Source organism: Mobula hypostoma, chromosome 2 (genome assembly GCF_963921235.1).
Source record: "Mobula hypostoma chromosome 2, sMobHyp1.1, whole genome shotgun sequence".
Taxonomy (NCBI): domain Eukaryota; kingdom Metazoa; phylum Chordata; class Chondrichthyes; order Myliobatiformes; family Myliobatidae; genus Mobula; species Mobula hypostoma.
Genome location: NC_086098.1, coordinates 114,043,942 through 114,064,674, shown reverse-complemented (window position 1 = coordinate 114,064,674; position 20,733 = coordinate 114,043,942). Strand labels below are relative to the sequence as shown.

General features: G+C 43.4%; 1 protein-coding gene across 2 annotated transcripts in view; it reads left to right on the top strand.

Annotated features, from left to right (window-relative positions):
• The window catches only part of map7b (microtubule-associated protein 7b), a 190,138-nt gene that overhangs the window by 82,075 nt on the left and 87,330 nt on the right, over positions 1 to 20,733 (top strand). For both annotated transcript variants that reach the window (XM_063040442.1, XM_063040441.1), the window contains exons 3-6: positions 1,899 to 1,973; positions 16,778 to 16,941; positions 17,229 to 17,346; positions 18,967 to 19,077. In XM_063040442.1, the coding sequence (XP_062896512.1) occupies positions 1,899 to 1,973; positions 16,778 to 16,941; positions 17,229 to 17,346; positions 18,967 to 19,077 (468 nt within the window). The remainder of the gene's footprint in view (positions 1 to 1,898; positions 1,974 to 16,777; positions 16,942 to 17,228; positions 17,347 to 18,966; positions 19,078 to 20,733) is intronic.

Here is a 20,733-nt window from a genome sequence, read left to right as displayed (position 1 = left end):
GCTATGCAACTTAAAAGCATCATTTTTTTAAAGTCATCTTTCTGATGAATGGTCTAGCCTGAGATTTAATTCTTTTTCTCTTATGCAGATCCTGTCAAGTGTTTTTAGCATATTTGTTTTCTTTTCCTTTTGGGTTGGGGATATGAAGTTCGCTGGCTACATTGGTGCTTATTGTCTGTTCCTAATTGATTGTTGCTTACCAGAGCACTCGAGTACAATCATTTGCTGCTGGCCTAAAAAATGTTTATAGACCAGAGTGGATAAAACCAGATTTCCTGTTGTAAGTGGCAATGGTAAACCAATGGATAATGCAAACGACTGAACTTGGGAAAACCAATTGAGAGAGATTTTGTATTGTATAGGCAAGCAAGTTGGAGAATTTTTGAAGTATTCATAATTGCACACCGAAGGTGATTAGTTTCCCCAAAGGAAGGAAGAGAATGTAGATTACTTATTATGAGAAAAGGAGAATTTGATAAATACAATTTAAGAAATACAACAGTCTTTGCAGCCTAGTAAGTATGAAGTGCTAAACACGCATGATTGAAGAAGTGGTGATATAAGTGATCATGCAGAAAGGTTATTGTCATATGGTTATTGACATTACACTGGTGTAATGAAAAACTTGCAGTGTGACAGGCACATTGGCAAATGATAAGCAGTATTCACAAAAAAAACAAATTATACATTATTTTTACAATTTTTTAAAAAATTAAGCATCATTAACAATTTTGAAAAAGGATTGTTGCATGGAATGAAATATAACATTTATGAAGTAGTAGTGGAATACTAAGTTTTTATGATTAAGAATAAATTAAGTAATTATATTAGTATTTATAAAGTCAAGAGTTAATGATGACAAATAGACTTTTCATCTATTCCCAAAACAAAAGCAAGCTATTAGGTAAATAATATTAGTACAGATGATGAGAATCTGACATTACTAACTGGAAAGCAAATCTGTAATTTTTTTGAAAAGGCAGCTGCAAAGAATGACATTGAACAACTGGCCTATTATGTCATCTAAAATTTTTGCTCGATATGTAAAAGGTTCTTATAGGAGTGATTAGCGATCTGAGTTTTGTTCATTGGTGACTGCTGCCTACATGCTACCCATTTTATGCCAATTCATAATATATGCCAGAGAATTAAACATGTTGAGGTGACCTGGGCAGACCAGAACAAGCACTAGCCCAAAAAATTCAACTGGAAGGAAGCCTTAGACAGACCACAAAACCCTACTCCCAATTTTGCTAGCTATTAAAATAGTCTGCTTAACAATATTTCTCAATGCCTCATTTTAAAAATTGACCTATTCAGAAACTATTTATTTAAAATAAGTAAATGCACAAAATAAATTTTAAAATGTAACTAACCTAATTCATTTTCCTCTGTGCAGTCCTACAATCCTTGTTCATTGGACAAAGCATAGCTAGGAAGCAATGTAGACTGCCTGCAAAACTCAGCACAATCAGAGCCATTGTAATATGCCATAGTATAAATTATTTTAAAACTTTTTCAACAAAGGGAATAAACTTAGAGAAGGCACACTTGCTTTGGAAATGGGGCGGGGGGGGGAATACCATAAGACTTAGGAGCAGAATTAGACATATTCGACCCATAGAGTCTGCTCTGCCAGTCCGTCATGGCTGATTTATTATCCCTCTCAACTGCATTCTCCTGCCTTCTCCCCATAATCTTTGATGCCCTTACTGATCAAGAACCTATCAACCTCTGCCTCAACTATACACAATGACTTGGCCTCCACAGCTGTCTGTGACAATAAATTCCACAAATTTATCTCCTCCTGGCTAAAGAAGTTACTCCTCATCTCTATTCTAAAGGATGTCCTTGTATTCTGAGGCTATATATTAAAAAAAACATTACTTGTTTTCTAGAATTCCCTGTTCTTCGTGTCGATGACAAGCAAAGACTTGCCAAGGAACGCAGGGAGGAACGACAAAAACAGCTAGGTAAGAAAATACAGTTAATCTTCGTTGTAAAATCTTTCTTTCCCCCAGGTGTAAATAGTTCTAAAAGTATTTACTTAAATTTAGTTAACACCACTGAGCCAGATTGCACTTCAATATCAAGCAAGCAGGATTTCCTGTTCTGTAATCCTAATCTTGACCGGTTAATTTCTGTCAGCTGTATTTCCCAGTGAACATGTAAGATAAACACTGTGGTGCCCTCTAGAGAACATCTGTATCCTGTGAGAATAGAGCAGACTTCTTTTATTAACCAAATTAGATTGAATTTGGGAAACATCAATTATCATTATGAATTCAGTGTTGGCGACTTCCGGTGAGGCACGAGGCAAGATGGCAGCACAGCACTGAGCACTGACATATAACCCTTCTTTTTCAAGCTCTTTAGGGCTCATTGACAGTCTTAATACAAGGTTGAGTTGATAAAGATCTAACTAAAGACATGGCTTCAAAAAAGATCCAAATTCAACCAAGAAACAAGATACCAGCAGACGACACCAAGCTAGCGATTCTTCTGAAGAAATAGCTATGCTAATTAAGCAAACAATGGCAATGGAGATGGAATCGCTGCAAGAAACAGTAGTCCACATGCTAAAGGAGTTGCTCGAAAGGGCTCTCGACCCCATACAGAAGCATATGGCAGAGAATGGCAACATTCTCTGGTGGTTAAAGGAGCAAACGGACATTCACGCTAAAAAATTTAGCGTGGTCTTCAATAAAATAGACAACATTCAGGTTTGCTTATGCAAGAATGAGAAGGTTACTAACTCCTGTCTTGCGGAGGTGTCTAAGATATGGAAGAAGTTAAATGACTTGGAGGACAGATCCAGGAGAAACAATGTGTGGCTGATCAACTTACCGACAGGCACTGAGGGCAACGATCCAAGAGGCTACCTCCAGAAGTTGCTGCCTAATTGGATTCCAGCACTCAAGAATTCACACAGCACTCCACTGGAGATCGATAGAGCATACAGGATCTTTTCCAACGACACCTCATGACCGTAAACCATGATTTTTAGGCTTCTATGGTACACCGACCGGCAGGCTATCCTGGAGGGCACGAGGAAAGCCAAACCTACTCTCCCGGATGGCAGTTCTTCGCTGACTACAGCCCCGGCATGATGCAGGAATGGCAGGGATACAAGGAGATCTGCGCTAAGCTTTGACAGAAGGGGATCGACTCGTTCCTCATATACCCGACGATTTTGAAAGTGAATATCAAGGGCATGAAGATGTCGTTTAACTTGGCAGAGGAAGCGGAAGAAGCTCTGAAAGCATCGGTGCTGGGAGATATAGAAGACGACCCTGGGCAAAGTCCACACGCCCCTCGGGAGGAGATGGAACTGCATTAAGAGCTTGGACCAGCCTGTATGTGCAATCTATCAGGCACGGGCAAGTTAACATCCTAGGTGTGAAGTTTTCTGGTTATTCTTTTATTGGAAAGTCTTTCGTTGCACTTTTGTATTTAGTTAATTAAGGGGCTAATTTGTTTCTGACTATTGCAGGTCAGAGTTTTAAGGTGATATTCAATATACCCAAATGTAATACTTCATCAAGAATGAAGCTGAAAAACAGCAGTTTGTTCTGAATAACTTCAGAATGTTATGTCTCCAGTAGACTTGTTTATATTTCTGGGCACATAACATGTCACTGGCGCCATTGCTAAGCGACGGTTTCTTGCAAGATAGCTGTTGTGGTCTTGATCAAATGTTATACTATATTTGAGACGGAAATGGTTTTAATTATATAGGTTAACGGGTTTGTCCAAGTTTCTTTTTTTCTTGTCTCTTTGATATGATTGTCTATGAGAACTGCTTTGCCTTTCTAATTTGTTGATGCTAGAGGGGGACGGTTGATGTCAGTGTTCAGTGTCTGACATTGCTAAGTGACACTCACAGAAGTTACAAAGTAAGGGGTTGAATACGAGGGGTGATGGGGTGGTGGGAAGGGGGTAACTCAGGGCTTCACCACCAACTTACAACAACAGATCCAGGGGAAGATGAGCAACACAGATAAATTAGAAAATCTTGCTATTGTATCATTTAATGTTAGAGGATTAAACTCTCCCTACAAGTGTTCAAAGGTTTTAGATTTCTTACGCAGAAGGAAAATAGATATCGAGCTGTTACAGGAAACACATCTTAAACTTAATGACATTCCTAGGGTTCAAAACTGCTTTTATAAACCCATTGTGGCATCAGCTGATGGTACTCGTACGAAAAGAGTTATGATATTAATGAGTCGTAATATTAATATATCATTTGAAAGGACGGGCGCAGACAATAAAGGACGTCTAGCTTTTTGCTGCACATCCGTTCAGGGTAAAAAAAAAGTTGCATTCATTAGCCTATATGCTCCAACTATATTCGAGGTTGAATTTTTTTCCCTCAATTACCTCACAATTGCTGAAGTTAAGTGACTACCAACTATATGTTGGTTCGGACATGAATGCTTTGGTAAAGATTAACCTCAATAAATCTTCCTCCACTATATCAAGCTCTCAACAATCAGCTTCCAAAGCACTTAACCTTTTTCTAACGGATTTAAATTTAACTGATGTGTGGAGGGTGCATAATCCATCTGCTAAAGACTATACCTTCTTCTCCACAAGACATAAAACTTTCTCTGGGATAGAGTACATTCTTATATCCTCCATTCTGCTGCCTTTAGTACACTCAATAAAATATTTGCCCAGACATCTATCTGATCACAACCCAGTCATATCTACCTCTAATTACAGCAAAATTAAAAATAAGGCTACTTGGTGGAGATTTAACTCCACCCTTCTGAAAAACAACGAATTTCTATCACAATTGAGAACAAAACTGACAGAATTTATAAATGTAAATAAAAATAGTGTCTCAGATGTGACAGTGATTTGGGCCTCTATCAAGGGTTTCTTACGAAATAACGCTATATGGTTCAGTTCTTACCTACATAAAAGCCGGCTTCAAAAGATTTCCACCCTAGAAGAAGAATGTAAGGTTTTGGAGAATGATCTCAAAAGGAGATACACCATAAACAAAAGAAAACGAGCTCAAAACAAAACAAGCAGAATTAAGTGATTTATTAAGAAGCAGAGCAGAGTATATGATCCATGTAACCAAACATAAGTATTACGCAGAAGGCAGCAGACCAAGCCATCTTTTAGCTGTAACGCTCAAACAACAGGAAGCTAAAAGGAATATACCAGTGATTAGATGTGCTAAACATGGAGTAGTATCTTCAACAGAAGAAATAAATGAGACATTCAAGAATTACTTTAAAGAGCTGTATACAAGTGGTTCAGTTCCTTCTGAGAATGACTTCACAGATTTTTTTAGTGGATTAGACCTCCCTTCGTTGTCGTTAGAGGACACCAAAACTCTAGACTCTCCTATTACACTGGATGAGCTACTCAAAGCAGTTAAAGCTACAAATAAGGGCCGTATGCCAGGCATAGATGGCATACCCGTGGAACTTTACCTAGTACTTTGGGATTTTCTTGGACCAGTATGGTTAGAAACATTAAATTATGCTTTTGGAAATGGCGCTTTCCATAGAGATCTAAACACAGCCCTGATCACAGTTATACCTAAGCCCGGTAAGGACCCCTTGGAGTGTGCCAATTACCGTCCAATCTCCTTGATAAATGCTGACCTCAAGATATTTTCCAAAGTCTTAGCCAGTAGACTTGAGACAGTAGTTGGGAAAATAATTAGCCCAGATCAAACTGGCTTTATCTGGGGGCGTCTCGCATCTGATAATATTCGCTGGCTCTTATACATACTGTGTGTGTACGGGGTCTTTCTTTTGTTACATTTAAAATGGCGACTTTGTTATGTTAATCTGGGGATTTCGGCTTTGTTGTGCTTTAACGCTGAAGAGAGTTTGCGCTAGCAGTTTGTTTTACTTTAAATTGAGATAGCAGGGTTCTATTAGCCAATGGGTGGTTATGTATCGTTTTGTTTTCGGATACCATGCTGTATGATATGACTGTGGACTGAGTTTTGGCGGGGAGTCGGAGGAGAGACGAGGAGAACCGCGGACGTGCGGAGAGGCTCCGGTCGATCACTAAGGGTGGTCCCGAGCCGTGAGTCGACGGAATTCGGGTGGTCGTCTGAAGTCGAATTGAGCTCCAACGGTAGCGCGCGAAGAACTTGGACTTTGATAAGTGTTGGCGCCTTTTTTTTTCATTACTTGCCTCTCTGTATCAAATGTATATTAATGTCATAGAATTAGTAATATCTATAAAGTGTATTTGTTAAAATTTACTGGGTGTGCTGGCTGATGATTGATGTTTGGGATTGATTCGGGCGGCCACCAACCCTGTGGGGAGTGTTGAAGCAGGTGCTGGGCTGGATTTCCCATAGACATACACGAGCCAATATAACGGAACGTTACAAGTGGGGGCTACCGTCCTGGATTTGGACTTTTCGGGAAAGTTGTACTTGTCATTGCGGTAAGTGGTGTGAAGATGAATAGGGATAAGATTGTAAGTTGGTGTGAATTGGAGGAGGTACCGGTGAATCGTGTGTGTGGTAAGCGGGGTCGATTATCGCATTTCGGCAGAGGTACTGGTGCAAGGGTTGAGTTTGATTAAAGGTATCGGGCAGGTAGAACTTGTAGCTAGAAGGTGTGGGAAAGAACTGGAGTCCAGCTGGATGTTGGTGCGGACGAGTGCCGACGTCATGACTTTGGAACTACCAGCGACAGTCCACGCCCCGGGGGAGGCAGGGCCGTGGGGTCTCGATACCCTCCCCGAGGATGCAAGTGGGGAGGTGCCGGAGGAGGAGGAACTAGATGAGGCCCCCGGCCGGGTGCTCGTAGCAAGAGGTGGAGGTGTGGAGTGGGAAGGTTTGGCCAGGCCCCACCCCCATGGACTTGATGAGACTGCCGAGTTAACGGCTGCCATTACCTCCCTGGCGAGAAGGGTTGAGGGGCACCGCCTGAAGCTGAGAATTTTCTCGGGAGCCAGGCCCACCCCGGAAGGGGAGGATGACTATGATACCTGGGTTGAGGATACATCCCAATTGTTAGAGGTGTGGCCAGTTTCGGATGAGGAAAAGAGACAGCGATTGATGGAAAGCTTAAGGGGCGGGGCGGCTTTGGTGGTCCGCGATCTGAGAGTGGCACGCCCCTTTGCTTCCCTATCGGAGTGTTTGGATGCTTTGGAGGAAGTGTTTGGACTGTCAGGGGGAGTTAAGGATGAGCCAGATATGTAGTGGTTCCCGGGAGGATGACAGGGTGGCTTGGAGTGTACGGCAGTCATTTAAGCGGAGCCCCCCTCCATCATTCGGACAGCTGATCCGAGAGGTATGGGCCGAGGAGTGTGCTTTGGGCCTACCAGGGGGCTCGGACCCTCAGGGATGGTCTTCAGCGGTGCAGGAGGTGGTAGTTGGGGTGAGACCTGAGAAATCCAAGGGGTTGCCGGGGGGCCGTATCGGGAGGAGAGAGGCGGCAAGTAGTGGGTGCTATAACTGTTGGAGAGAGGGGCATTTCCGCCGGGAATGTGAGTGGCCGGGGGCGTGCTACCGCTGTGGGGAAGCTGGCCTCTTGCGGAAGGATTGTGAGAGATGAGATGCGCCGAGGGGGGAGGGCCCCCGGGCCACCAAGAAGGGAGAGGTGTCGGGAAACTTAGGAGAGGCTCAGTGAGGGAACGGACTGGAGTCTCGGGAGGAACACGTTCCCAGAAAAGCACTATGGAATCCCAGAAAGAACAAGCACAAATTCCTGATGGACTGGTGGGACCCCGTTCCAGCGTGTCCCTACGGATAGAGGGAATCTTTGCGAAAGCCATCCTTGACACTGGGTCGCAGGTTACCTTACTGTACCGGTCGTTCTACAACAAATATCTGAAACATTTGGCAGTAACTCCGTTTAACGCATTGGAGATTTGGGGCATAAGTGATGGTGATTACCCGTACGATAGATACTTTGTCAGTGAGATTGGAATTTTCGGAGGGAGATGTGGGAGTATCGGAAGCCTTTGAGATGCTGGTGTTGGTTTGTCCGGACCCGGTGGAGACCGGTGGTGCTGCCCTGTTGGTGGGGACTAACTCCCCTCTGGTGCGACGGCTCTTGGGAGCCTGTAAGAAGAAGGGTGGGGGGAGAACTTTCTGGAGACCCTCTCGGTACACCCCGTGTTCCGAGTGGTGTACGAAGGAGTGAGTGACCTCCAGGGGCTGGATCCTGAGTGCAAACGAGGGACGGTGTGGTGCACTCAGGCGAGGCCTAAGGTGATACGGCCAGGGGAGGCGGCACTAGTGATGGGGACCCCCAGATTCCCCGGATTACCGCCGGGCGAGGCCTTGCTAGTAGACGCCCCCGACGACCTGGAAAGGGAGTCCCGGTTCCCGGCTGGGGCGCTGGTGAGACCTGAATTGCAGAGGCCCTCAGCTGTACAGGTACGGCGGATGGGGGTGATGGTAAGGAACATAACGGAGAGGGAGATCACCTTTAAGCGCGGGATGCCCCTCGCGCACTTGTTCCCGGTGACGGTGATGTCCAGCGCCCCTGTGAAGCCCACTGGAGGGAAACTATTGGGAAACGGGGGGCGGCTGACCGAGGAAGCCTTTAATTTTGAAGACTCCCCTGTACCGCCGGCATGTAAGAGCAGGCTGGTGGAGAAGATGCTGAAGTTAGGGGATGTTTTTTCTCAGGACGAGTTTGATGTAGGGTGTTCCAAGAGCACTCGGCACACTATCCGGGTGACAAATGACACCCCGTTTAGAGAGAGGTCGCGGCGGTTGGCCCCAGCAGATGTGGAAGATGTGCGGCAGCACTTGCGGCAGTTGAAAGATGCAGGGATTATTGCGGAGTCCCGAAGCCCCTATGCGTCCCCCATAGTGGTGGCAAGGAAGAAAAATGGGAAGGTACACATGTCCGTGGACTACAGGATCCTGAACTGCCGCACTGTTCCCAACCAATATATGGTCCCGAGGGTGGAAGATGCCTTGGCCTGTCTGAGTGGTGCACAGTGGTTCAGTGTATTGGATTTGCGGAGTGGGTATTACCAGATTCCGATGAGTGAGACTGATAAGGAGAAGACAGCCTTTATCTGCCCCCTGGGGTTTTCCCAAGTTGAACGAATGCCCCAAGGCATCTCGGGGGCCCCAGCCACCTTCCAGCGGCTCGTGGAGCGGACAGTGGGGGACATGAACCTGCTGGAGGTATTGGTGTACCTGGACGACCTGATAGTGTTTGGATCTACGTTGGAGGAACATGAGGAGCGGCTGCTGAAGGTGCTGAGTCGGCTGAAGGAGGAAGGATTAAAACTTTCCCTGGATAAATGTCAGTTCTGCAAGACGTCAGTCAGTTATGTTGGACACATAATCTCGCGAAATGGAGTGGCCACCGATCCAGGTAAGATAGCCGCAGTCACCACCTGGCCGAGTCCTCAGAAGGTGAGCGCCTTACGCTCGTTTTTGGGGTTTTGCGGATATTACCGGCGGTTCGTGAAAGGATATGCGAAAATGAGTCATCCATTGAACCAGCTGCTGTGTGGCTATCCACCTGTGGGGAGGAGGAGGAAGGGAGACCGAGGGCCGGAGGTAGGAGGATACTTGAACCCGGGGGAGCCTTTTGGATTGAGGTGGGATGATCAATGTGAGGAGGCGTTCCAATCTCTAAAAAGGGCGCTGACGCAGGCCCCAGTGTTGGCATTTGCTGATCCCCGGACGCCGTATGTTCTACACACTGATGCCAGTCACGACGGTCTGGGGGCTGTTCTGTACCAGGAACAGGGAAACGGATTGAGGCCGGTGGCGTTTGTCAGTCGGAGTTTGTCGCCATCTGAGAGAAACTATCCCACTCACAAGCTGGAGTTCTTGGCGTTGAAATGGGCGGTGGTGGACAAGTTGAGTGACTACCTATATGGGGCCCAGTTTGAGGTGAGAACTGATAACAACCCCCTCACTTATATCCTGACCTCGGCGAAGCTGGACGCTACTGGGCACCGGTGGTTAGCAGCCTTGTCTGCCTATGAGTTCAGCCTGAAGTACCGCCCGGGGAGTCAGAACATCGATGCAGATGCCCTGTCTCGTCGGGTGTACGACGAGTCGGGCATGGCTGAGGAGTGGAAGAGTGTCCCTGCCCAGGGAGTAAAGGCCATGTGTCAATTGGGAGCGACGGGGAAGTAGGAGAACAGATGGGAACTGATCGGGCAGTAGATCAACTGGGGGCTGACGATGACGCGCTACCCACTGTTTACTGTAATTTGACTGCTCTGAGGAACAGGCAGCTGCCGGAGTTGAGTCCCCAGGAAGTGGAGGCGGCTCAGCGTGATGACCCGAGCATTGACACTGTCTGGTACGCGGTTAGCCGGGGTGATATGGGGCAGGTGGAGAAGGTGAAACATGCCTCCGTTCCTCTACTACTGAAGGAGTGGCCCCGGTTGAAGCTGAAGAACCACGTCCTGTACCAGGTCACGTCGCCTCCGGACCACCCCCCGGCGCTGGCAGCTGGTCATGCCTGAGAAGTATTGGAAGACTGTGCTCCAGGCTCTACATGATGATTCCGGGCACTTAGGGGTAGAGAAGACCTATGGATTAGTCAAGGACAGGTTTTACTGGCCCCGGATGAGTGGGGAGGTGGAAGAAGACCTGTAGCCGTTGCGTCAGGAGGAAGACCTTGCCTGTGCAGGCGGCCCCGTTATCCCACTTGCAGAGTGCGGGACCCCTGGACCTGGTGTGTATGGATTTCCTGTCTATTGAGCCAGACACCAGCAACATCGCCAATGTCTTGGTCATCACGGATCACTACACTAGATATGCGCAGGCTTTTCCTACTAAGGATCAGAAAGTGACTACAGTGGCGAAGGTGTTATGGGAGAAGTACTTTGTTCATTATGGCCTTCCCCGGCGGATCCACAGTGATCAGGGACGGGACTTCGAGAACAGGCTTATCCATGAGTTACTGGGTATGCTTGGGGTTGAGAAATCCAGGACCACCCCCTATCACCCACAGGGTGATCTTCAACCCGAGAGGTTTAACCGGACCCTGCTGGACATGCTCGGCACCTTGGAGATTGGACAGAAGAGTAAGTGGAGTCAGCACATTGCCCATGTGGTTCATTGTTAGAATTGTACTCGCAATGATGCTACGGGGTACTCGCCCTACTATCTGATGTTCGGACGGGAAGCGAGGTTGCCCATTGATCTGTGTTTTGGGACTGAAGCGGGGGAAATACCTTCGAAGCCATGTCTGAAGTACGTGTTCGATATGAGGAGAGAGTTGAAAAGGGTGTACGAGTTGGCTGAGGCGGCAGCCACCAAGCAGAACCAGCAGAATAAGAAGAGGTATGATCAGAAGGTAAAGTTCGTCCAGCTATTGCCGGGAGACCGAGTCCTTATCCGGAATTTAGGACTACAGGGTAAGCACAAGTTGGTGGACCGTTGGGCAGCCACCCCATATGTGGTGGAGAGTCAGATGCCGAATCTCCCGGTTTACCGGGTGAGACCTGAGGGCGGGCAGGGGCCTGTCAAGGTACTCCATCGGAACCACCTGCTGCCTCTGGGTTGAGAGGTGAAGACGGACCCCAGAGCCCGAATGGGAGTTTACTATCACGAGGACTCTGCGAGGGCGCGGGGCGAGGGAAGAGCCCGCTGCGAAGAAAACGGGGCGGGTCCCCACCTCGAGAAGGGATACGTCATCGGAAGATGATGATTCGGACGTGTGGTACCTGCTTCCGTTCGCTGATTCCCCGGTGCCAGGAGAGGAGACTCCTGGCCCTTCCATCACTGAGTCAGGGGAACTGAGGGAGGGTGTTGCAGAGCCGCCTGTATTACAGCCGGGATTGGGGGAGGGTGTTGCAGAGCCGCCTGTGTTACAGCCGGGATTGGGGGAGGGTGTTGCAGAGCCGCCTGTATTCCAGCCGGGATTGGGAGAGGGTGTTGCAGAGCCGCCTGTATTACAGCCGGGATTGGGGGAGTGTGTTGCAGAGCCGCCTGTATTCCAGCCGGGATTGGGGGAGTGTGTTGCAGAGCTGCCTGTATTACAGCCGGGATTGGGGGAGGGTGTTGCAGAGCCGCCTGTATTACAGCCGGGATTGGGGGAGTGTGTTGCAGAGCCGCCTGTATTACAGCAGGGATTGGTGCAGGAGAGGGTGGAGGCAGAACCCGAGCCAGAGGGCTCACAGGGGCAGAGGGATCCCGGTGAAGGGGAGGGTCCGACAGATAGTCCCGAGGGGTCACCTGGGGTGTCTGAACAGGGAGAGTCCGCAGAGTAAGTACAGAGGCCTCAGAGGAGTAGGCATCCCCCGGAAAGCCGGGAGAGCAGGGTGTGATCTCTACTGCCCTGCAAAGTTATGTCACTGCTTTATGCACCTGGGTTGAGTTTTGTGTTTTACAAGGAGCACTGGTGAACTCTGTTAACGTCATGAGGGTATGACTTTTTGTGGTGGGGGGAGAGTGTGCGGGGTCTTTCTTTTGTTACATTTAAAATGGCGACTTTGTTATGTTAATCTGGGGATTTCGGCTTTGTTGTGCTTTAACGCTGAAGAGAGTTTGCGCTAGCAGTTTGTTTTACTTTAAATTGAGATAGCAGGGTTCTATTAGCCAATGGGTGGTTACGTATCGTTTTGTTTTCGGATACCATGCTGTATGATATGACTGTGGACTGAGTTTTGGCGGGGAGTCAGAGGAGAGACGAGGAGAACCGCGGACGTGCGGAGAGGCTCTGGTCGATCACTAAGGGTGGTCCCGAGCCGTGAGTCGACGGAATTCGGGTGGTCGTCTGAAGTCGAATTGAGCTCCAACGGTAGCGCGCGAAGAACTTGGACTTTGATAAGTGTTGGCGCCTTTTTTTTTCATTACTTGCCTCTCTGTTTCAAATGTATATTAATGTCATAGAATTAGTAATATCTATAAAGTGTATTTGTTAAAATTTACTGGGTGTGCTGGCTGAGATTGATGATGTGATTGATTCGGGCGGCCACCAACCCTGTGGGGAGTGCTGAGGCAGGTGCTGGGCTGGATTTCCCCTAGACATACACGAGCCAATATAACGGAACGTTACAAGTGCAACACATAAAATCCCGCCTGCCTGTGGCCTGCTATTTCTAGATGCTGAAAAAGCGTTCGATTGCCTTGAATGGCCATATCTTTGGAGAGTTCTAAAAGAATTTAAATTGGGCAATAAATTTATCAATATGATTCAAACACTGTATGCTAATCCTTCAGCCCAGGTATGTGTGGGAGGAGGTTTCTCAGAGTTATTTGACATAGGACGGGGCACACGACAAGGGGACCCTTTGTCTCCTTTAACTTTTACTATATCTATTGAACCGCTTGCATATTTAATTAGAAACTCTCCTCAGATCTCCTATATTACAATAGGTACAACATCACATTCAATATCACTTTACGCGGACTACACGCTAGTTTATATGGCGAATGTTCAACAAACTCCCCTATGTTTTAAAAACACTGGAACAATTTGGATTTCTTTCAGGATACAAAGTTAACTTGTCAAAATCAGCACTGATGCTGATTAATACAGATAAAAGTAAGGTGTCTCTCCCTCCCCAGATTAAAGTTGCAAATGAAGTCCTCTACTTGGGTATTAAAGTTAATACTTTCCTATCATCTGTGGCTAAAACAAATTACTCTTTAATTCTGAAAAAAATAGAAGATATTAATAGATGGAGAAGACACTTGCTAGCATCAGTCCTAGCCCGTATATCAGTCATTAAAATAAACATCTTACCCTGCATTAATTTTATCAGCTCAATGATCCCACTTGCACCTCCAGCAGGATATTGGCAAAAATTGGACTCCTTACTACGATGCTACATTTGGAATGGTAAACGACCCAAGATAAAACGGTCAGCTCTACAATTCAAAAAGTCGGATGGCGGATTGGCATGTCCAAATTTTAAATTGTATCACTGGGCATTTGTATTAAAAAGTCTTAGCGATTGGATGGAGGAGGATAAAGTTTCGTCCTGGAAAAATATAGAACAAGAGCTAATAGCACCAATAAGGTTGAAGGACTTTCTCCTTATAGGTATGTCTACCAAAAAATCTGATTTGTATTACTGTCCAATTTTAACCCATATACTACAAGTGTTTAGAGCAGCAGAAAAATTCCTAAAATTTAAAAGCATATGTTGTAAATCATCTCCATTATGGAACAATAATCATTTTCTGTCTGAGGGGAAACTATTCACTAACAGAACTTGGGAGGATAAAGGTACTCTTCAAGATATTAATGGGGCAAGTACTATCCTTAGCTTTCAAGAACTGATATCTCGATATAATATTGATAAACATTCCCTTTTTTTCTATTCTCAAGTAAGATCAGCTAGTAAAACCTACGGCGTTCCCTGGGGTCAGATTTAAAGGACCATCCCATTTTAAGTTGGATACAGAGTGCTCCAGGACAGATAGTGTCATATATCTATGATAAATTAAGCTCCCAGAATTATATGCCCACATCGGGATTGAAAGCTTGGGATAGGGACATATCAGAATTGGGACAAGACTTAGACTGGGATGCGATTTGGGATAATGCTGCCGGTGCTTCGAAAAACCCAAATCATCGGTATATACACTTGAAATTTTGTCATAGAGCATATTTAACACCGAGAATTAGACATCAAATGGGACTGGTTCCTGACCCATATTGCTCATTTTGTCCCCACGGAACCATTGGCTCTTTTATACATGTTGTATGGGAATGTCCAGGGGTTTTTAGTTTGTGGGGGAAGGTTATCAGTACTCTTACAGAACTAACAGGGGTACAATTACCAACGGACCCAGTTGTACATCTTCTAAATGATGACTTCCACCTTTCCTTTACGGAAAAAACACGCAAAATCTGGCTGGCAGGCCTGGCTGCAGCTAAGAAGATTGTAGTCCAGCGTTGGAAACCTCCCCATGATATTTCAAATACTCACTGGCTTCAGAGCGTTTTGGACATTTCTTACCTGGAACTTTCATCAGCAAGAGTAAATAATGCATGACCAAACACAATCTTAATGTGGACAAATTTGATATCTAACTTAAAAGATCCTTTGTTAAAATAGGAATGCTTTGTCTGTGTATGTACTACTATTCAGTTGGTTGGTGGAGGGGAGAGGGATGAGGGGAGAGAGGGGTGGAGGGGATGGTGATGAAGGTTGGGGGTGGCTGGGTTAAACAGTCAAAATGTAATTGGCAATTGGTTGTATTGAATGTAATTTGTTGGTGTTGCAATAAAAAAGTAATAATGAATTCAGTGTTAAATCCACTGAAGAGAAGGAAGGAATGATTGGATTGAAGAGAACAGTTTTAACTTTAATTTAAAAGCCATTTAAGATCTGAACAAATGAGACCACATGTGAACTAAGTTATGTGAACTTAAATGCTGGAGAAACTGATAGTAACGGACAGAAAAAGACTTTGTTTGCACAGAATCTTTCAGTAGTTCAGAATACCACAGATCACATTGAGTTGAGGCTAAAAAGGGAAATTTCTTAGAGACGCAGAGATGCTGTTGGATGTTAAGAAAGATGCTGATTTTCATAGCAGTTTTCCATAAATGGCACTGTGGTCACCAATTTTTTTTCAAAATTAAGTGAAATTTTGGCCTGTATCCTGGGCATAAGTCTCACTTTACATGAGAGACAACAGCAGTCCTAAATATTCAAAAATTATTGTTCCATTTATATTTACAAATGTTAATTTCAATATTTCTCAGGTTAATAATATTGTGAGATTAATTGGTTTTGGACTGGCTTTGCAATATTTTCCAATGTAATACTGGCATTAAGTACATAATTTTATCCAGAATACCTGTAGGATTGCTGATGTTAGACTTTTTGAAAAACATTAGTCAATGATTATTTTATTGAATAACAGAGCAAATCCCACTTGCTAGTTTCAATATGCTGTTAATGCTATCATAGTCTAACCCAATTCCTTTCTAAAACATTGGATTTCCTAACCTAATAACCAGGAAGTACGTGATGTCCTGCGCATTAGATTCCATGGCAAATGGACAGCAGTCAGTAACACATGCGATATGGTGAAATGTGCTAGCGCTTGTTTTGGTCACTGCCAACTTTAGAAATCAGATCTTTGATGGGGATATTTGGGTAGTTCCCAGTATTAGCTCCAGCATGGGGTTGAAGATGTGGCCTATAAGTATCATGTGTAAAAACTTGCATTTATTTTTATAATTTGTTCCAAAATACTTTTGATGTTTGAGCAACCAATTGTCATTGTTGTAAAGGAGTTTTGGCTGTTAATTTAAATGCAACAGTGAGATGACCAGATCTATCTCTGGTGGTAAGGAATACTGTAGATTGGCCAAGAGCTAATGGATAATTCCCTGGCTCTTTAAAAGAAATGATCATTTGTGTTTAGCTGAGCATCTGGAATATGCTTAATATCTGCTTTTATAATAAACAGCTCTAACAATGCAGCACATCCTTAATCTTCCACTCAAATATCAGCTTTTGCACTTAAGTCTGTAGAATTCTACTTTCAGACCCTAGGCAAGGGCACTACCAAATGAAGCGCTGTTTATATTTGAAAGATCAAATATTGAGTGCAAATTTGTCATTCTAAACAATTTTTGATATATTAAAGCCAATATAAGAATTAACATCAGTAAATCATAGCTTTTTAAGTAAGCAAATCATTTGAAGACTAAAGATTATATCAGGTTGATCATCCATTATTGAAATGTTATATGGTGTATTATTGACTGTCCTATTGCTAACTTGTTCATTAATATATTAACTATGTAATAAATTTGCAATGTTATTGTTTAAGTTTGTTTCAGAACAATTGTTGTAACTCACAATACATTTTATTATTACTTAGCTGCAAGAGAACAGCTATTACTTGAAAAGGAGGAAAAAGCAAGACAACATTATGAGAAACAACTAGAAGAACGAAAAAAGAAACTTGAAGAACAGAGACTAAAGGAACAAAGACGGCGTATTGCTGTTGAAGAAAAACGGAAACAAAAACTTCAAGAAGACAGAGTATGTTTATTGTGAATAATTATCATAAGCAGTCCATTTTCTATTGTAGTCTTTCCTTCCACATGATTTGTTGCTGATTTTGATTTTCCTGGGCCTTTATCTTTTTAAAAATTGTCCTAAGTATTTGGTTTGAAGGACTGGGCCAAATTACATGGTAGAACAAAATAGGAAATTTGAACGTGCGAATCTCTGAATTTCTTTATTTAGTTTCCTATATTAATTATTAATATTTTTAGAGCAATTTAGACAGTAACTATCTTGAGTTAATTAAACCTTTCTTCTTGAAGGAACGACATGAAGCAGTTGTACGTCGCACAATTGAAAGAAGTCAGAGGATAAAACAGAAGTCCAGCAGGTGGTCATCGAGTAGAGCCCTACAAAGCAATTCAACCTTCAATAGAGATGGTACATGTAATAGGATATTTCTTAAGGTTAAAAAAACTGTAATTGTGTATTTTGAGGAAATTAACAAAGATTCAACAAAATGAAAAAAATTAACCATTATAAAATGTTTTTGCTTTTTGAGAAAGTGGTTAATTTTCCTGCCATGTTCTTCCTGGAAATGAACATACTTTACAGTGATCTTTGAAATGCTTTGACCTAAATGCTAAATTCCCAGTAGAAAAAAAATGTCTTATGGTAGAATCCGGGAAAGTTGATCAGTGGATCTATTACAGTTTCCTTGTAAAAGGGATTTCTGTTCTGTGAACTTCGTGTAATTTCAATAATGTAAATTGGCATATGTAGTATCATATTTTAATCTTGTGCTCTTAGTATTCAACTTTGCGAAATGCTCCTTGTATTTGCTTCTGTTTGATTCTTTTTTTGGTTCATTTTGTCGGATCTTTATACTCCTATATTGACTTAGCAGACTTTAATTGCTGCTCAAGAAATAAGGATGGTATTCCTAAAGGTAGTATTAAAACAATAATAATCTTTCTCATTTTTGATAGGATAATATCACCTTCCAGACAACCAATCTGTTCTTGCATGTTTGTTATTATTTACATATATTAACTGCTTACACATAGTTTCATAAATCCCTTTCTTCTATTATTAATTTATAGAGATAGCAATGCTTTTGCAAGTATGCCAAATCTGAAAGTATGAAACAGAAGTTTAGTCCTGATGCTTGGAGTTGTTAAGTTGTTTTTCAGTAAGATGGCATATTGTTCCTCATGAGAAAAATCTAATAGCACATCCTATATTGAATCTCATTCTATTTTAAAGAACTGAAATTGCCCTTATTTCAAAACAACAAAAAAAAGGAGGAAACCTTTGTCTGGTTTACTCCATCAATCACTTATTTTTGGATTAGCTCAATCTATCTGTCTTAGTTCCCTATCTCTTCATGCACTTATGGAAAAAATGTTGGCCGTGGTTTGAAGATTTCAGCTGTTTTACTCTTGGTAGGGAAGTTCCCCAAATTTATAAATGACCATTGATATCTGGATTAGCTCAAATTTTGAGACTCTCTTGTGGTTCTCGATTTAGATGATGTGCTTTGTCTCTATCAACTCCAACAGATCTTATAATCATCTTTGCCATCTCAATCGTATAACTCAATCTACTAATTTAATTCTGTTCTAGATAAATGTTATCATTTAGCCTTTCTAGACCATGAATCATATTGGTGGATCTGTAATGCTTTGCTTTGCAAGTCAGTATATTCTTTCTGATGTGAATTGAATGGACCATACAAGATGTCTCGTCAGAATCCTGATTTTGTAGAGGTCAAATTACTTATTTTGTTTTCTGTCAGACTATGTAGGCAGCTGAATTTTGCATCACTGAAATCTTTTCTTAAAACTTACTCATTGGAAGGCCAAGTTCAACAAAGCCATTTATGTGTTCTTCAATTGGACTTAAATCTTGTAATCTTACCTATAGAGTTATGCTTAATAACCTTTCTAATTATTAATAGTAGATCAGAAATATTGCATTTGGTCTAATGAATTTTAATGTTAGCAAAGAGAGCAATGCCATGCACAGGCAATCATCTTCAAATATTTCTATTTGTATTAGATTCAGATAGGCGTTCAGTATCTACAGTGAACCTTGCAAAGCATGCTGATCCAATCATTAACAAGAGGTTATCGTCATCTTCAGCAACATTATTAAATTCTCCAGACAAAGGTACTGTTTCAGCCTAATACGTTCAGCTTTAAGCTATAAATGTACAAATAATGAAAATGTTTCTTGAGTGTTATTATAATTCTGTAGTTTTTCACAAATCTGTTGATGGTTATCGTGGTAGTTTTTCTCTATCACTGGAATGGTTTGGGACATTGCATTTTTTTTTTACATTCCAGAATCATTAAATGATGTATAAAATGAAATATTCCTTTGAGTAGTAGAAAAATATTTGGAAAATCTGTGAAGTTTGATTATAAACAAGATTCTAAAGATACTGGAAATCCAGAGTAACACACACAAAATATTGGAGGAACTCTGCAAGTCGGGCAGCATTTATGGAGAAGAATAAGGAGCTGACACCTTGGGCTTCATCAAGACTGGAAAGGAAGTAGGAAGAAACCAGAATAAGAAAGTGGAGGGAGGGGAAGGAGTACAAGCTGGAAGCTGATAGATGCGGTCAGGTGAGGGTGAAGGTATATGGGTGGTGGAGGCGGGATGAAGTAACAAGCTGGGAGGTGATGGGTAAAGCTGAAGTAGAAGGAATCTGATAGGTGAGGAAAGTGCACCAGGGGGGTAAAAAAGGGAGCCAGAATGGGGAATAGAAAATGAAAGAAGGGGAGGGCAGAAATTACCAGAAGTTAAGAAGTCGATGTCAGGTAGAAGGCTATCTAAATGGAATATGAGATGTTGCTCCTCCAACCTGAGAGTGGCCTCATTGTGGCAGTAGAGGAGTCATGGGGCCGACATGTTGGAATAGGAGTGGGGAGTGGAATTAAAATGATTGGCCGCTGGTGAGGGACGAGGTGAATGGGCAGGTGTAGCACTTGTTCAGCCTGCAGAGATAAGTGCCATGAGGGAGATTAATGGGAAGGAATGAATGGATAAGGGAATCCCAGAGGAAGTGGAGATTAATGGGATGGAATGAATGGACAAGGGAATCCCAGAGGAAGTGGAGATTAATGGGATGGAATGAATGGACAAGGGAATCCCAGAGGAAGTGGCCCCTGTGGAGTGTGGGTGGGGGGTGTAAGGATGTGTTTGGTGGCAGGATCCTGTTGAAGATGGCAGAAATTATGGAGAATGATGTGCTGGATATTGAGGCTCATAGGGTGGCAGGTAAGGTCAAGGGGAACTCTATTTCTGTTAAGGCAACGGAAAGATGGGGTGCGGGTGATGTCTGTGAAAAGGAGGAGAATATGGGTAGAGGCAGCACCTTCCCTGCCTAATGAACATCCTTCAGTTGGTCATTGTCGATGCTCTGATTTTTTTTAAATATATAGCTTTTGTGATTATGGTAACTTAAATATTTTGTCTTTACAAATTTGTTGCTTTGATCAAAAGTATGATTGAGTGTTCCAAATTAATTTCCAGCATTGTAACTGGTTGATAAGTGCACATTTTATTCTCTGCCATCTTGGAAAGGGTGTATATTTTTATGACAGTCTTAGATGTTTTCAGGAGGCTCATGGTAAAGGCAGTAATATCATGAAGGATCCAACCCACCCTGTTCATGGACTGTTTATCCTACTCCCATCAGGGAGGAGGCTACATAGCATCCACGCCCGGATCACCAGACTCAAAAACAGTTACATTTCCCAAACAATAAGACTGATCAACACCTCCACCCACTAACCTATCCTTCCACCCCCCCCAGCA